Source organism: Drosophila novamexicana, unplaced genomic scaffold (genome assembly GCF_003285875.2).
Source record: "Drosophila novamexicana strain 15010-1031.04,08,12 unplaced genomic scaffold, DnovRS2.1 tig00000024-arrow-pilon, whole genome shotgun sequence".
Lineage (NCBI taxonomy): Eukaryota > Metazoa > Arthropoda > Insecta > Diptera > Drosophilidae > Drosophila > Drosophila novamexicana.
Window position 1 is genome coordinate 1273339 of NW_020824768.1, and position 15978 is coordinate 1289316.

At 42.2% G+C, this 15978-nt stretch overlaps 4 protein-coding genes across 5 annotated transcripts; 3 read left to right on the forward strand and 1 right to left on the reverse strand.

The window, feature by feature from the left end:
• The first annotated feature begins 30 nt into the window (after positions 1 to 30).
• Positions 31 to 7793, forward strand: LOC115771093. The gene is made up of 6 exons (XM_030716651.1): positions 31 to 481; positions 2805 to 3232; positions 4653 to 4814; positions 5181 to 5385; positions 5444 to 5639; positions 6312 to 7793. Exons 2-6 carry the CDS (start codon positions 3041 to 3043, stop codon positions 6502 to 6504), a joined length of 948 nt encoding a protein of 315 aa, XP_030572511.1. The 5' UTR covers positions 31 to 481; positions 2805 to 3040; the 3' UTR covers positions 6505 to 7793.
• A 394-nt stretch (positions 7794 to 8187) lies between these two features.
• Positions 8188 to 10222, forward strand: LOC115771201 (cytosol aminopeptidase-like). The gene is made up of 3 exons (XM_030716798.1): positions 8188 to 9330; positions 9385 to 9849; positions 9901 to 10222. The coding sequence occupies exons 1-3, from the start codon at positions 8299 to 8301 to the stop codon at positions 10039 to 10041; spliced, it is 1638 nt and encodes a 545-aa protein (XP_030572658.1). The 5' UTR covers positions 8188 to 8298; the 3' UTR covers positions 10042 to 10222.
• A 1613-nt stretch (positions 10223 to 11835) lies between these two features.
• Positions 11836 to 13818, forward strand: LOC115771199 (cytosol aminopeptidase-like). Its single transcript, XM_030716797.1, has 3 exons — positions 11836 to 13003; positions 13058 to 13522; positions 13581 to 13818. The coding sequence occupies exons 1-3, from the start codon at positions 11966 to 11968 to the stop codon at positions 13719 to 13721; spliced, it is 1644 nt and encodes a 547-aa protein (XP_030572657.1). The 5' UTR covers positions 11836 to 11965; the 3' UTR covers positions 13722 to 13818.
• Positions 13740 to 15708, reverse strand: LOC115771202 (TBC1 domain family member 13). Of its 2 annotated transcripts, XM_030716799.1 has the most exons (6): positions 15588 to 15708; positions 15449 to 15522; positions 14931 to 15388; positions 14838 to 14843; positions 14254 to 14777; positions 13740 to 14200 (listed from the first exon to the last, which is right to left on the reverse strand). In XM_030716799.1, the coding sequence occupies exons 1-6, from the start codon at positions 15605 to 15607 to the stop codon at positions 14086 to 14088; spliced, it is 1197 nt and encodes a 398-aa protein (XP_030572659.1). In that variant the 5' UTR covers positions 15608 to 15708; the 3' UTR covers positions 13740 to 14085. The 2 variants fall into 2 exon arrangements, with proteins under 2 accessions (XP_030572659.1, XP_030572660.1); XM_030716800.1 differs by lacking the exon at positions 14838 to 14843 and having other exon boundaries at positions 15588 to 15707.
• Positions 15709 to 15978: the final 270 nt, after the last annotated feature.

The window sequence follows — 15978 nt, forward strand, 5'->3', positions numbered from 1 at the left end:
AATGTTGAGATACATGTTTCCGTGATGCCAATATGTTGTGCAAGCGTTGCCACTGGGTCTAAATGTTGTTGCATACTCTGCTGCATACTCTTAAGCGTTTTTAAACAAATTAAATAGCTGCAGCCATACAAGGGAGTATATTTGTCATTTGAACTAAAGTGTTTGCTTGCGCGCGCGAATTTGAAATTAGTGAGCATGTCGTCACAGGCTTCTTTGCAAACGCTCAGAGCACATAAGGAGGGGAGCTGCGCATGTCGCTACCTCGACCTTTGTTTCCGCATGCCTTTTTTGCTACATTTTTCTTCAGTTTACCCATAGAAGTGATAGGCATCAGTCGTTTGCACGCACTCAATGCTATTATTGTGCTCCATGTGCCAGAAACAATCCAAACAAAGTCGCGCAAAAAATGTTTTTAATCAAAACTATTAAATCGTTAAGGATTTAATTCGTGTTGGCTTCCATCACTTCCGCTAATTTGCAGGTATAAAACGGAAACGGAAATGTGCCTCAGATGTTGATAGGTATTAAAAACGATTTGACGCGCGAGTCCTACGCACGTGTGCGTGTGCCTGTGTGCCAGTGTATGTGTAAAGACCTTCAGCAAGAAATATGTAAGAAAGCTAAGCGCGTGTTCAACTTACTTTCACTTGTGCAAAAGCCGAGCAAAGAGCAAACAAATTGAACAGCCGTAGCATCCTTTACTGCGCCGCTCCACTGCGTAGGCGCTTTTCGCGTTAAGCTTTTCCCATTATCCAATTTACTTAGCTGTTGCGGCAAATGCGGCTTCTATCCAGTGTTAAGGGCACCATAGTTAGCCAGCCAGCTCTGGGCAGGTGTCAGTAACATTATTGACACTAGCACACATATAGCTTATTTATATTATGTATACGACGCAAAGGCCAGAACTTCAGCCAATTGCTTGCTTGTTTGCCTTGCAATTGAAGCTAACTCAAAGGTAAACTTGACATCGCTTTTCTAAGCGACCCTTACACAAATTGAAACAGCCAAAGACTATAAATATCACAAGCGACGCGGCGCGTGGCGGCTTTTTATACCCTGAACCCATTAAATATGAGAAGGAAGGCTATAATAGATTTGTGTAGTGGCAGAAAGAAGTATCATATATACTCTTAGTTATGAAGAGAAGCTGAGTAGATCAAGTCACGTCCATCTGAAGACTCATTGATCTTGGAAATAACAAAATTTGGAAGATATATGTATAAGGAATCTCACTTCATTCTCTTTTTTGAGACATTTACGCAAAACTCGAAAATTAAGAGAGTTCTCGTATGATAAATACAAATTAAGAAAATTTCACTTTTGGATAACTTCCTTTAATCGCCCAATAGCAAAAAAAAAAGAAGCCAGGGCAGCTAGGCGTTAGGTTCAGGGTATCTGCAAGTCGGGCACTCCCAACTAGAGCACACTTTTCTCCTTTGATGTTGTCTCAACGTATTTAGTTTTGCAAATTGTATTGCTTTAAGTGTGTGTCAGCAGAGCCATCCTTAAAATGTTCAGCCAACTTTAAGTACAAAACAAGCTTTTCAATTTATATACGAAATGAAAAGCTCGTAAAGTATTTGGATATTGAGAGCTGTATAGAATGTTTTTCACTTCCCTTTTTGACCAACATAGCAGAGAGGTGACAACGACACGAATGCTAAGTATGCCAATGCAAAGTTCAGCGTTGCAGAAGTTGGAAAAACTATTTGAAAAAGGACATGGCCCGAGCTATGCAAGCACCATGTCAATGTCTTGCGGCAACGAATTACTCAAACACGTACCTGGCTGCACAAAAACCAACAACAACAAACAAATGCCTGCTTTACAGTATGTGTGTGTGTTTTGACTCTGTATTTAACACAGCAGTAGCTGCATTTGGGTTTAAGGTGTTCGCCTCTAATGCCGCGGGTCTTGTTTTAATTAATGCGAATGTTTCCCTGCATTCAGAGCGTACGCGTGCAGCATACGACTCGTGGCACTGGCCAAAGGCTGCAACTGTGATGTCTAATTAGGATGTATGGGAAAACACATGTAATTATCTAGTTGAGAGTTGTGTATTTAGCAAACATGCTTGCTACGACTTTCAGGTGGAAAATCATCAAAACTGAACTGATTGTGGGCTGACCTCTAGATTGATGCTGCATTTGAAGTTGTCTCTAATTCAATATGATACTTTGGCAAGCATTAAGTAATTCATAGAAGAAGACATGGTTGAACCTATAGTGTAAATGCATATATTCTTAAACAGTGTCTATAGTCGATTAGAGAGGCTTTCAGTTTAAAAATAGGTCGTTCTATCTGTCATAATCGATCCAATAGATGACCATAGCTGCCATTGGACTTTTGCTTCTCAAGGTAAACTTGCTTTTACTTTACTTAAAAGTGAAAACTATTATCATGACATATAGCTTCCATTGGAACCATTACACTTGAGATTGAGAACTGTATGAGAAATGTTTTTATATTATTAGATCTTGATCCAAATTACATATGAACGAAATCCTATCAACATCGAAAGTCTATATCATGTAGTTCTTCACAATGAAATAGTGGAAAAAGAATATTGTGACAAGCTACCTTATTTACCCCCAATTATACCTGACCTACACAACATTCCGTGTCTCCCTGGGTAGGATCGTTCAAGCAGATACTAAGTAGTTGTGCCTGCCTCAAAACTGTTCTAGAATACTGGATATACTATATAGAGGAGCAGTTGTAATGCTTCACACGCGATTCGTTATGTACCGGAAAAATCAAGTATTAAATCAATAAATTGCATTCTTTTCTTTTGCACTTTTCAGAGGCGCCAAAAATATATATATACCCATATATAATATTTGCAATCTGACAGTGTTGACGTCTTGGCAAACAGCCCAATCACCTAAGCGGGGAAATGTAAACAACAACAGGATGAACAGCCGCAGGAGAAGAGATTGATGTGCATGCTGAAGCAGCTTCAAAGGGAAATACTAATATAAAGAAGGTGGAGGAGCCTCATCGATTTGACAAAATACATCGTTAGGCAAACAATTAAACGATGGCCATAAACGTTTGGGGCCTAAATCATTTTGCCATTAGCGCGATTGTGATTGCCAGCATGCAGTTATTGTTCTTCCTATTGAACGCGCTGCTGCACATGGACAAACTGTCGGACTTTGCCGGCGGCGTTAATTTCATTATCATCGCATTGCTCACCTTTTTTCTGGGCCAACTGGATCGCCCCTCCAAGGTAATGTGGCCGAATGGGTGGGTGCCAGGTGGTAAATGGGCTTTAAATTGGGCTGTAAATTAAACGGCGCGAAAGCCCATTGAATTACACCTGGGCGCGGGATTTGTCGGTTTCAGTTACTGACATTGAAAAGTGAAAATTTACACAATACGCACACAGACACACACAAACGCAGCGTGGAGTGCGAGTGCATGGGAAGCATCTGCAGTTGCGGCATGCTCGCTGGCAAATAACAAAAGGTTGCGCCCAACTGGCCCACAATTTGTTGTTGTTGTTGTTGTTGTTGTTGCTGCTGCTGTTGCTGTTGTTATTGTTTTGTGCCTCACTTGGTTGACCTTGTCTGGGGCAGGCGTCGGCCATGGCCCTTCGGCCAGTTGTTTGTCATTCTGTCTGCTAAATTGTTTGCGACTCTGGCCGTTAATGCGGCTAACTAAGTTACATATGTAGCAACATGTTATATTGTAAAACAAGACAAGATTATTTCTATTTTATGCGTATCACTCTGCATACGCTTCCGTTTAACCCCATTTGAATGTGCTTCATAAATATGAATATTCATTCAAGCCTCGCTCCATCCTTTCAGCATCATTCTATACTGTAGACTAAGATTGAGCTCACGTTTGAGAAAACCCTGCACTTTTTATAAAATCCACTCTGATTTATTCCATATGCCAACTGCCAATTGTGCCATAATAAATAAATGAAGTGCGTTGATACCTCCGGGAGTGGCGCTCATTTATCACGGAGTCAAAGCTCTGCCGGCAACTACCTAGGTCAATAGTGCAGCTTTTTCAATGGATGACCATCACCGAAGCGGTTTAGTGCAAAACAAAAAATATATATAAAATAATAAAAAAAAATCTTGGCGCAAGCTAACCAACAAAAGCAGAAGAAAAATAAATGAAAAACTGGATTCGGTGAACCGAGGATTAAAATTTTTATTGCAAATAGTGTTTGCAAAAAACAAGTAAAGAAAAAAAATTCTTTAGCACCCAAATCAATTTAGTGGGAAAACAAATTGGAAACAATTTCGCAGTAAATTCAGCGGGGATTTCCTTTGCCTCCATTTTTTTTTTAGCGCGTAACGCGCTTTCATGCGTTTTATGTGACTTAAAGTAATAATCATTTATAGTTATAATCATTTCTTATTTAAGTATAAAGGATTCGTTTTCTTTTATACGCTTACTGCACTTCTAATGCTATTACGCATTGCTCTTAAATATCACCTTTCTATGCGATTTTCATAAAACCAAGTGAGACATTCGATGGTTGTAAAGTGAAGTGTTTGTGGACAGATACTATTATAAATATCAACTGTATACAGGTTGACAGCTGGACAAGCACTCTCGACTAGACATTAGTTATAAGAGTTAACAAGTTTACATAGCTTTTATTAGCCAGTTTCCATCTATTTCTACAGGCCTACGAGAGTCGTCAGCTGATGGTAACTGCGTTCGTATGCCTTTGGGGCGCAAGGCTCTCTGCCTATTTGCTCTATCGTATCATCAAATTGGGTAGGGACAAGCAGTTCGAGGATACGCGTCGCAACGTCATACGCTATGCAGTGTTCTGGACATTTCAGGTGAGTCAACACCCAAAGGAAATGAATATCTGAGCAGCACGCGTGACAGCCATGGAACGTAATCAATGTATCTGCCAGCGCATGACATTTCCCCAGGTATTTTTCAAATATTACAATAGCTTGTCACCGTGGCTGGTCATGTATGTAAATGCCAATGTTGCCGCCGGGTTGTTTCCGGCTAAACGTTTGTGGATAGGGTAGACACAAAAACTACCGTGTGGGTGTGGGTGAGAGTGCGAGAGAATGTGACTGACAATCCTTCTACGTTTGTGGCGTGTCGCAGCGTTTTGATTGCCGGCACTTGTTAGCAAGCACTTGAAATCTGTCCACTTTTCATTTGAATGCAATCAATATGTGCTCTTGCAGGCTATTTGGGTGTATATCGTTTCGCTGCCTGTCATTATTATCAACTCGCGTCACACCCAGCCGCAGGCGAACAAGGGCATGTCAACGTTGGACTCCACTGGCACGGGCATGTTTATTGTCGGCTTGTTGGCCGAGACATATGCGGATCTGCAGAAGTTCTCCTTCCGCCAGGATCCGGCCAACCAGGGCAAATTTTGTAATGATGGTAAGTGCGAATAACAATTATGTGCTAGACAACTTAAATATGAGCCATAAACATTTAGGTCTTTGGGGCCTCTCCCGGCATCCCAACTATTTTGGCGAGGTTATCGTTTGGTGGGGCATCTTTGTCATATCGTTAAACGTGATCACCGGCCACGAATGGGTCGCTATAGCATCGCCCATCTTTACCACACTGATAATACTATTTCTTTCTGGCATACCGCTCCGCGAGCGTAGCGCTGATGAAAAGTACAAAAAGTAAGTTGACCATAAATGATTTTGCTAACCTTCTAGAGGGTATTATAATATTGTCTTGAAGTAGGAGACATCTGTAGTATTAACAGCCGCGTTGATATAGCCCTGTGCGTCTGAACTTCTGTCTGTTAACAAACTAGTCTCTTAGTCTTAAAGCGTTCGTCTGATACTTTGCATAGGTCTGTAGATCGGATCAAACCACTATATCATATAGCTGCCATGGGAATTGGTCGAAACTTGGATTTATGTATGGAAAACCAATTTGATTTAACAATATATCTGGACCAAGCTTGGCATTTATAAGTTTCGCTATGCTGCTTACATATACATATGTAAAATCTTATCAAAACTGGACCACTTTATCATGTAGCATATAGGTTTATCATAAAGCCATAGGAACGATCGGACAAACATAAAGTTCTTGGCCTAAAAACCTAGAAATCTTTAAGAAATTTGAGATTTACGAATTTTACCAAGCTCTATTCAAAGCAATTATTTAACTGTATCATAAGCTCTGCAGAAAGATATGAGCTTTGTTTTGAAACTTTTTCGATTTTCAAGATATATGCCAAGCTTCGCAACTACAAGCTTCACAGCAAGAAATTGCACTTCTAAGTCAATTCAATTTTATTATATATACTTAGCACCGGATAACATAAAAATTCCCGTTTATAGCCAAGTGGATTATCGCAAGTACAAGGCGACGACCTCACCGTTGATACCTGTGCCGCCGGCCGTTTACGAGGAGGTGCCACGCGCTCTCAAGTTTATACTGTGCTGCGAGTTTCCCATATATGATACACTGCGGCTGCACAACGATACCAGTCCCTATTCTCTGTCCATAGCGCGCTCCCACTCGCACATATAGCAGTCAGTGGCCCACTCCGGCAGCCAAAACGCCGGGGTGGGTCAACACACGCACTCGTCGCTTCAGTCGCAGCAACTGCACCGGGGTCACTGCTATGGAGCCGACGGCGGCCTGGCTGAGAGCCATCATAACTGTGGCGGCAGTTGCCGCAATGTGCACGTCAAGTCAAATCCCTATCAATGCGAGGCTGGCTATGGCAACTACGGTGGGCGTCACGTGGACGACGAGGATACGGACGATGGCAGCATATATGTGGCGGGTCAGTCGGGCATCAAGGCCAAGACGCACTACTTTCATGCCGTGCCGCATACGCTGGACTTGGATGAGCCGCACATTAAGCAGCCAACAAAATGCAGCTACCTGGCCGAGGAGGAGCTGGCCTCCGACTATGACGAGGATATTCCGCCCATCGACCTGAGCAAGGTCAATAGCGTTGAGAGTTTCAAGAATCGTGTGCAGACCGAAACCGAGCATTCCCTCAATGCCGAAGGAATGCCCGTGACCGTGACTACAATATTGTGATTGACATTTAAAGCTTTGTTCTGGCTCAAATCCGTGGGTATAAACGCTTTAAGTAGTTCTAAATGTGCTTAATTGTGTTGACACACACACACACATATATATATTTATTTATATATATGTATACCCATTATCAATATGCTTAAGTTAGATCTTTTCAGGGGTGCCAGAAAACGAGTGCCAAAAACTAGTGCATAACTATCTACAAAATGAGTGCGTTGCATCTCATAGATAACAAATATATATATTATGCTCAAAATTGATAACAAAAATGCGCCTCTTCTAAATGTCTTTAGAATGTTGCACTCTTTCAAACTTTATTAGCCACTTTGTTGATTGGTGAGAGTTCTATTCTTAAAAAAAGAAGATATATAGTATATATATAAAAAAGAAACCATTAATTACTTTATCTCAGCAATTTTCTAATCAATCGTAAGAAGAAGAACAAGCCCCACCAAAAAAAAAAGAAGATGTAAAAATGAGGAAGCAAGTCGAGCGATAAAAAACGGAAACATATCCCAAGCAAACCTACGTTAAATATTGTTTTTTTTTTTCTTACATATACAATACGAACTCTAAAGTACAAGAAAATTGTTAAATAATAATATGGGAAGCTGATTCATAAGCTGTATAATTTTATATGTGTACGATATAAAAATAGCTTAAATGCATCAAATGTATATAATAAAAGTATACGCGAATTTCTGTGTTTAATCTGTTTCATAATTAAATCTTAAAAACTTAATGCAGTATTATTAAATAAATAAAACATTGTACCTAATTATCTATTTAAAGAGCTATACAAATTAAAAAGCAAATGCTTAAAAAAAATAAAAATAAAAATCAAAAAGCTTTAATATCTATGGAATTATATATTTTTTAAATCAATTTGAAAGGTTTTTCCAGAAAGCTCTTGCGTAAAGTAGATATGCATATATATAGATATATACGTGAAAACACTTTGTTTGCATTTGAAAAGGGAAAAAAATAAAACTGGTTAAGTAGGTCCTGAAAAAGAGAACCGAGTAGGCCATGGAAATTCGACCGGCCCCTGGCTCCCATATCCCAAACCCAAAACCAAAAGTAAGTCAGTTCCTGTAAATGTATTGTAAAGTACATATCGGTAAAAAAAATTGTAGTTTTTAAAATTCAATGTATTTTTTCTAATCGTGAAAAAAAAAATATATATATTAGTTGCAAATATAAGTGTTAAAATTTCAAGTGAATCTCCAGTTCGAATCATTAAACTGAAACCCGAAAACTTCCTTTAAAAAAATGTTTGGTCTAACTCGTCGCGCCATCTTCCGTGTCAGTAATCAGCAGCTATGCCGCCAGTTCGCATCTCAAGCCATCAACCAGATGCTGATGCTTCAGCAGATGGACATCTGTGCTGATCAGCCATCTCGCGGTCTGATCCTCGGCGTCTATGCCGATGAAGAGGACAAAAACGATGCTGGCATTCTGACTGGACCTGGCTGGCGATACAACGTGCAGAAGACCAATGGCCGTCTGATTGAGGTGCTCCGTATGTCTGGACCCATGCCAAAGCGTGGTGAGGCTCGTCTCTTGTTTGCGGTTGAGCCGGAACGCATTCCCTACTATTCTGTCGTGGCCGTTGTTGGCCTGGGCAAAGAATGTTTGGGATACAATCCCTACGAGGTTCTGGATGAGCAAAAGGAAGCCATCCGCCGTTCAGTAGCCAAGGCCTGCCAGGTTCTGGCTGAACTAGACACAGATCGTATTGAAGTGGAGAACTGCGGACATGCCGAGTCTGCTGCCGAAGGTGCAGCCTTGGGAATTTGGGCCTACCAAGAAATGCGCGACCCCAAATCTCGCATTTCCATTCCCTCAATCGATTTGTACGCTGTCAAGGATGAGGTCTGCGATATTGAAGGCTGGCGTATTGGACTACAGAAAGCCGCTGCACAGAATCTGACCCGTCAACTGCAGGAGATGCCCTCCAACTTGCTAACCCCCACAGCATTTGCCCAGAATGTCGTCGAGGTTCTGTGTAAATCTGGTGTCAATGTGGAAGTCAAAGTAGAAGGCTGGGCCGAGAGTCAGTCAATGCACGCCTTCTTGGCGGTGGGCAAGGCTTCTTGTGAGCCACCGATCTTCCTAGAGCTGAGCTACTACGGAACCTGTGCCGAGGAACGTCCCATTGTGCTGGTCGGTCAGGGAATCACCTTTGATGCTGGCGGCCTGTGCCTGAAGAAACGCGGAGAGCTCTACCACATGCGTGGTGACATGACTGGAGCTGCTGTTGTTGTGGCGACCTGTCGTGCCGTAGCAGGACTGCGTTTGCCGGTACATAACCACGAACTTTAAATTAAAAATAATTTCTAAACGATCAATCCTTAGGTCAACATTCGCGGTCTCATCCCACTCTGCGAGAACGTCATTGGATGCAACTCGTTCCGTCCCGGCGACATGGTTAAATCCATGAATGGCAAGACTATCGAGGTCCAATGTACCGACCATGAGGATGTTCTGGTTCTTGCCGATGCTTTACTGTATGGTCAGAACTTCTGCCCCAAGTGCATCATTGATATTGGCACCTGCTCGGGCTATATGCGTCAGGCCTTGGACGAAGCTGCTTGCGGCGTCTTCACCAACTCTGAAATCCTCTGGCAACAGATCAAGCACGCCAGCATGCACACCGGAGATCGCGTCTGGCGCTTCCCATTGTGGAACTACTACAGCAAGGCTGTCCGCGCTGGACAGCGCAGTGATGTTCAGAACTACGGCATTGGACGTGGAGGCCGTCCCTGCAAGGCAGCTGCCTTCCTGCGTGAATTTGTGCCATGTGGCCAATGGATGCATATTGTGAGTAAACTTTACGCTGTGACTAGAATTCTTGCTCAATTTTCCCTTCAGGATGCCACTAATGTGATGGTAACAAACGGCTTGGACTTTGAATACTTGCGACGTGGCATGGCCGGCCGTCCTACCAGAACCCTGATCGAATTCATCGCTCAAACCATTTGCAAGGATACTGCACCAAAGATGGGAAAATAAATTTGTGTGTCGACAATGTAGCTGACCGTTATCCAAAACAATGCATTTAGGCGCAAAATGCAAGGAAGTGTCGTTTAAACCGATATGTTTATAAATTTCTGGTGAAAAAGTATTGTGACGAAGTTTCAAAATATTATGTTTAAAAGTCACTGGAATAAACAAAGCTTTTTCTCTACAAGAATTCATAGTTCAGTTTGAGAATATTGCAAGCCGTAGATATTTTCGTATGCAGGATGCGGGCTAAATTAAATCTCTACCCACTAGAACCAAATATTTTTTGTTGGGTATGTCCAATAGTTGGTCTCAAAGTTATTTTCGCTTTGTGGCTGACTAGGGTGCACAGTGGCACTTGTTTGGCCTCCACCGAGCTGTTATGCATTGTCACGTTCTGTGTCCTCAATATCCCAAGGGGTATGTTAAAATTGTGTAAGCTAAAGTTATGCCGACTGTGTCAAGGTCAATCAAATACATGATTATAATTGAATTAATTAATTGAAACTTAGAAGCGTCCAAGAAGTCACAGGTATGCAAAACGGGTACTGAACCAAACTGCGTTTCAATTTATTAAACCTTGATTTCGATAAGATGAATAAATAATAGTCAAACCTAAACTGATTTATATTAAATAAATTACTGTTGCAAAAATCATGTAAAATTTTGTTATTGTAAACAAAATCATGTTAAAATAATCTTTTTCATTTCTGATTATTGGAAACGCTATATTGCAAATTGAAAGGAATATGCTTAGGCAAGGCTCGAGCCCAAATCCGACTTCACAGAAGCTCAAACACTTTTAAGAAACTCATCCTCAGCCTTAACAGCATCTTCCGTGTCTTGTGTTTAAGTTTTGACCATATTCTTAACGACAAACAGAAATAGTGCTTGGATAAATCGTGTAAAGTGTATATGATATACAAATTGGAACTATGGTATAATCCCTATAAGGTATCTTCATGTTGAGTACTCTCGAATTGTTAGGCTATTGAACAAATTGCAACTATGGTATGGTTCATGTCGAGTACTCCCGCATTGAAATATGTCTATTGAATAAGTTGAAAGTCTGGTATAAGCCATATACTATAGGGTATCTTGATACCGATTACTCTCAAAATGTATTCTTATTGAACTATGGACCTGTACTAGAGGGTATCTTCATGCCGAGCGCTCTCGTATTGAAGTATGCCTATTGAACAAATCAAAAGAATTGTATAGGTTCTATACCCTATCGAATTCTATACTTGAAACGATGGTTTAAACCCTATACTATAGGGTATCTTCATGTCGATTACTATAGAATTGTAAGCCTATTAATCAAATTGGAACTAAGGCATAAGTTTTATACTAAGGGGTATCTTTATGCCGATCGAAATGTATACAAATTGAACAAATTGGAATTATAGTATAGGTCCTGTACTATAGGGAATCTTCATGCCGATTACTCCCGAAATGTATACTAATTAAACTAGTTAAAGCTATGGTATAGGTCCTGTATTGGAGGGTATCTTCATGTCGAGTACTCTCATATTGGAGTATACCTATTGAACAAATTGGTATAGGGTCTATACCCTATCAATTTGGATACCTAATGAACAAATTGGAATTATGGGTTAGACCCTATACTGTAGGGTATCTTCATGCTAAGTACTCTCGAAAATAGGTAAGCCTACTATGTCCCTGAACTGAAAACTCTTATTTTCAAATTTCAAGCAGCTTAGGGAATTTTTTTCGATCTAGTAGCAGTTGAAATTGTCGTGGCATTGTAAGGGCATGTGGCCAGAACGTTTAAGTATTATTTTCATTCCTTTGGCGATAGAACACGCATCAATTTAAAGAATTCCGGAAAAAAATCTTTCAATTTTGTGCCTAAATAGTACAATTACAGTTAACAAAATATTTTCAGAGTTTTAGTTTGTGAAAAGTCGAAATGTTTCGCGTAACACGACGTTTGGCCACTCGGGTTTTTCCTTCCCGGCAAGCAATTTTCAAGAGGACCTACTCCCAGATGATAAACCAGATGTTGCAGATTCAGCAGATGGAAATCTGCGCAGATCCTCCATCACGTGGCCTGATTATCGGAGTCTATGCGGACGAAGAGGATAAGAACGATGCCGGTATCTTGACCCAGGCCGGCTGGCGATACAATGTCCAAAAGACGCACGGACGTTTGTTGGAGGTGCTGCGCATGTCTGGTCCCATGCCGAAGCGTGGTGAGACGCGGATGCTCTTCGCGATTGAGCCCGAACGGGTACCCTATTACTCGGCGGTGGCTGTAATAGGTCTGGGCAAGGAATGCCTGGGCTATAATCCTTACGAGGTGCTCGATGAGCAAAAGGAGGCCATTCGTCGGTCGGTGGCTGACGCCTGCAGGATCCTGGCCGAACTAGACACCGATCGTATTGAAGTGGAGAACTGTGGTCATGCCGAGTCAGCCGCTGAGGGAGCCGCTTTGGGCATTTGGGTATACCAGGAGCTGCGCGATCCCAAGCGGCGTATGTCGGTCCCAGCAATTGATTTGTATACCAACAAAGATGAGATCTGCGACATCGAGGGCTGGCGTATTGGATTGCAGAAAGCCGCTGCACAGAATCTGACCCGGCAGCTTCAAGAGATGCCTTCGAACTTGCTGACCCCCACAGCATTTGCCCAGAACGTCGTAGAGGTTCTGTGTAAATCTGGTGTCAATGTGGAAGTCAAAGTAGAAGGCTGGGCCGAGAGTCAGTCGATGCATGCCTTCTTGGCGGTGGGAAAGGCTTCCTGTGAGCCACCAATCTTCCTAGAGCTAAGCTACTATGGAACATGCGCCGAGGAGCGTCCCATTGTTCTTGTCGGTCAGGGTGTGACATTTGATGCCGGTGGCTTATGCCTGAAGGAACGTGGAGAACTTTACCACATGCGTGGTGATATGACCGGAGCTGCTGTTGTGGTGGCGACCTGTCGTGCCGTGGCAGGACTGCGTTTGCCGGTACATAACCACGAACTTTAAATTAAAAATAATTTCTAAACGATCAATCCTTAGGTCAACATTCGCGGTCTCATCCCACTCTGCGAGAACGTAATTGGATGCAACTCGTTCCGTCCCGGTGACATGGTTAAATCCATGAATGGCAAGACTATCGAGGTCCAATGTACCGACCATGAGGATGTTCTGGTTCTTGCCGATGCTTTACTGTACGGTCAGAACTTCTGCCCCAAGTGCATCATTGATATTGGCACCTGCTCGGGTTATATGCGTCAGGCCTTGGACGAAGCTGCTTGCGGTATTTTCACCAACTCTGAAATCCTCTGGCAACAGATCAAGCACGCCAGCATGCACACCGGAGATCGCGTCTGGCGCTTCCCATTGTGGAACTATTACAGCAAGGCCGTCCGCGCTGGTGGACGTAGTGATGTTCAGAACTACGGCATTGGACGTGGAGGCCGTCCCTGCAAGGCAGCTGCCTTCCTGCGTGAATTTGTGCCATGCGGCCAATGGATGCATATTGTAAGCTATTTTTTGGGTTCGTATTAAGTGGTGCTTAACTTGACCCTTTTGTTCCCAGGATGCTACCAATGTGATGGTAACAGCGGGTGAAGAGTTCGAGTATTTGCGACGTGGAATGGCTGGTCGTCCAACTCGCACTTTGATAGAGTTTATTGCTCAGACCATTTGCAAGGACACTGCCCCAAAGTTGAAAAGTTAGGATGAAATAACAGCGAAAGGTGGTGGGGGAGTTCCAAACAGATCTTCGGAGGGTGCTACAGTTTCGGAGTTCTTTTAAGTGACAGATCTGCGACTTATTTGACGTTTCTGAGTTTTTAATTATTTGGACACAGAATGTTAAAATTCATTAGTTTATTAATGAAAAAAAATTTATAAAATTAAAAGTTTTATCAAAAGCATATGTGTAAATACAGAGTTTTGAGTATACGACTCGTGCGTTTTGATAGATTTGGCGTTTTCGACGCTTTCAATGATTGCTTAACGTATTGCTCATCAGAATACCGATTTCTCAGGTCATAAAATTGGGCGCAGGCCGTGGTTTTAAATTCGGAAACGGCGCTCTGCTACGCCAATGAGACAGCGTGAGTCAAAACCACGTTAATATCTATGGGTGGATAGTTCTGAAGCAGTTTCACATTCGAGGCAAAGTCATTCTCCAGTATGGCGTCCCGTTGAATTCTGTGGTAATATATTATTAGCGTTGTCATCTTTAAGGTGTTCCTGTGACTTACAATATCATGGAGCAACAAATTTTAATAAGAAAATCAAAACGCTTCTCATCCGAGAATATCGAGTCCCATATTCGCAACACATCGGGCAGTGGGAATTCCTGTGAGAGTAGCAGATTGATCCATCTGAAGCTGTAGTATTGAGGATGCAGCTCCTGACTTTTGAGGTGATTGTATATGCATATATCTTTTGATTTCAGCATATTCGAAAGCCTGGACATCATGCATTTAATGCCGCCCTCCGCATCGTCCAATGTTTTTATAAAAAAGTCTCTTATTTCACTCATCAATGCAGTAAAGCAAAAGAAACAGTCCGCCTCGGCATGTGCGCGATTCGATAGATCCGGATCTGAGGCCATAACGTAGTAAATGGGCCCAACTATTTCATTCATGCCTTGCACATATCCCTGACCGGGATTCAGTTTGGCATATATAAATAATATTCGTTGCACAACCTCCCAATGCGCTTCTTGGCCTTCTTCCATGGCGGCATAGTTTTCCGCCGAGCGTTTTGTTATCAAGTTTATCTGGATATGTGATTGATTCATTTGATTAGCGTTGTATTATTTCATGTTAAACCAACTTACTTGCTGCTAAATTCCGCAAGGAATGCATAATGGAAGGTTTCTTGATCTCTTAATCCTACAAAATCAACACGTCTTTATTCCATTCAGACTCACCTTAGTCACACCCAGACCTTTTCGTTCAACATTTGCCGAGCTCAGCACGGAGGGCACCACGCGCTCGTGTAGCCTCCTACCCTGCTCCCCCTTGCTGTGTACAACAATTTCACATGGATAATCCGTGGGCTGTTGAAAGAACGATATGTCCGGACACAGACGCCTCACATCTTTATCAATTTGCAGCAGAAATTCGTTATCGTTGAAAAACGTGTTCCAAGCGCTCTCCGGCCCCTCGCTAAGCGGATGATCTTGCAGGCCAACGCCCCTCGATTCATCATCGCTGTTGCCAGCGCCATTTTGTGTGTGCCCAGGCGGCAGCACTAGTTCCATTATAAATTGTTTATAGAGCGCTCGCTTCTGCGCCAATGTTGTGGCCCAGCTGCTGCGTCTGGGTCCCAGATAGCCCAGCAACATTTTCCAGCTGAGCGCCCGAAAGCTGAGTACATCTGGCACACCTGTGGATTTGTGCGTAAGTGCTAGTTATATTTAAACATCTCCATATAGCTTCAACAAACCATTGAATGTGTGCCGACGCAGTTGCTTGAGTTCAATTACATCCTGGGCAAAAATCTCCTCGAATTCCTTAACGCTGCATAAACAACACAGACTTTCCCTTAGTTTGGATTGTTTCCCACAGATGCCAGATGTACATACCGCACTTTAAAAATGGACATGCTTGCCGCAAATCCTTACGCTCTCCATATAGTTATATATAATACGTGTGTTTCGCGTATGTTATTGCTTTGTTGTCATTTATACAATTAATAATAGCAGGGATGTACAACTGCAACTGCAGTAAGCCAATTAATGTATAAGAAAATACAACTATGTGGCAACGCTGGCACTCGCATGAAGTTGGCGGCACGCAATTTTCGACTCACGTGAATTGCCTGCGCGCAATTTTTAAATTTTGCATATTTAGCTGTTATTTTAATCAATAAATATTTTCATGTGTTCACTTTTTCACTGCATTAATTACACTTTTCACTCTTTCTCCGCACCCGATTCGTATAATGAACATGTTATTTTGCGCTCGTTATGCACT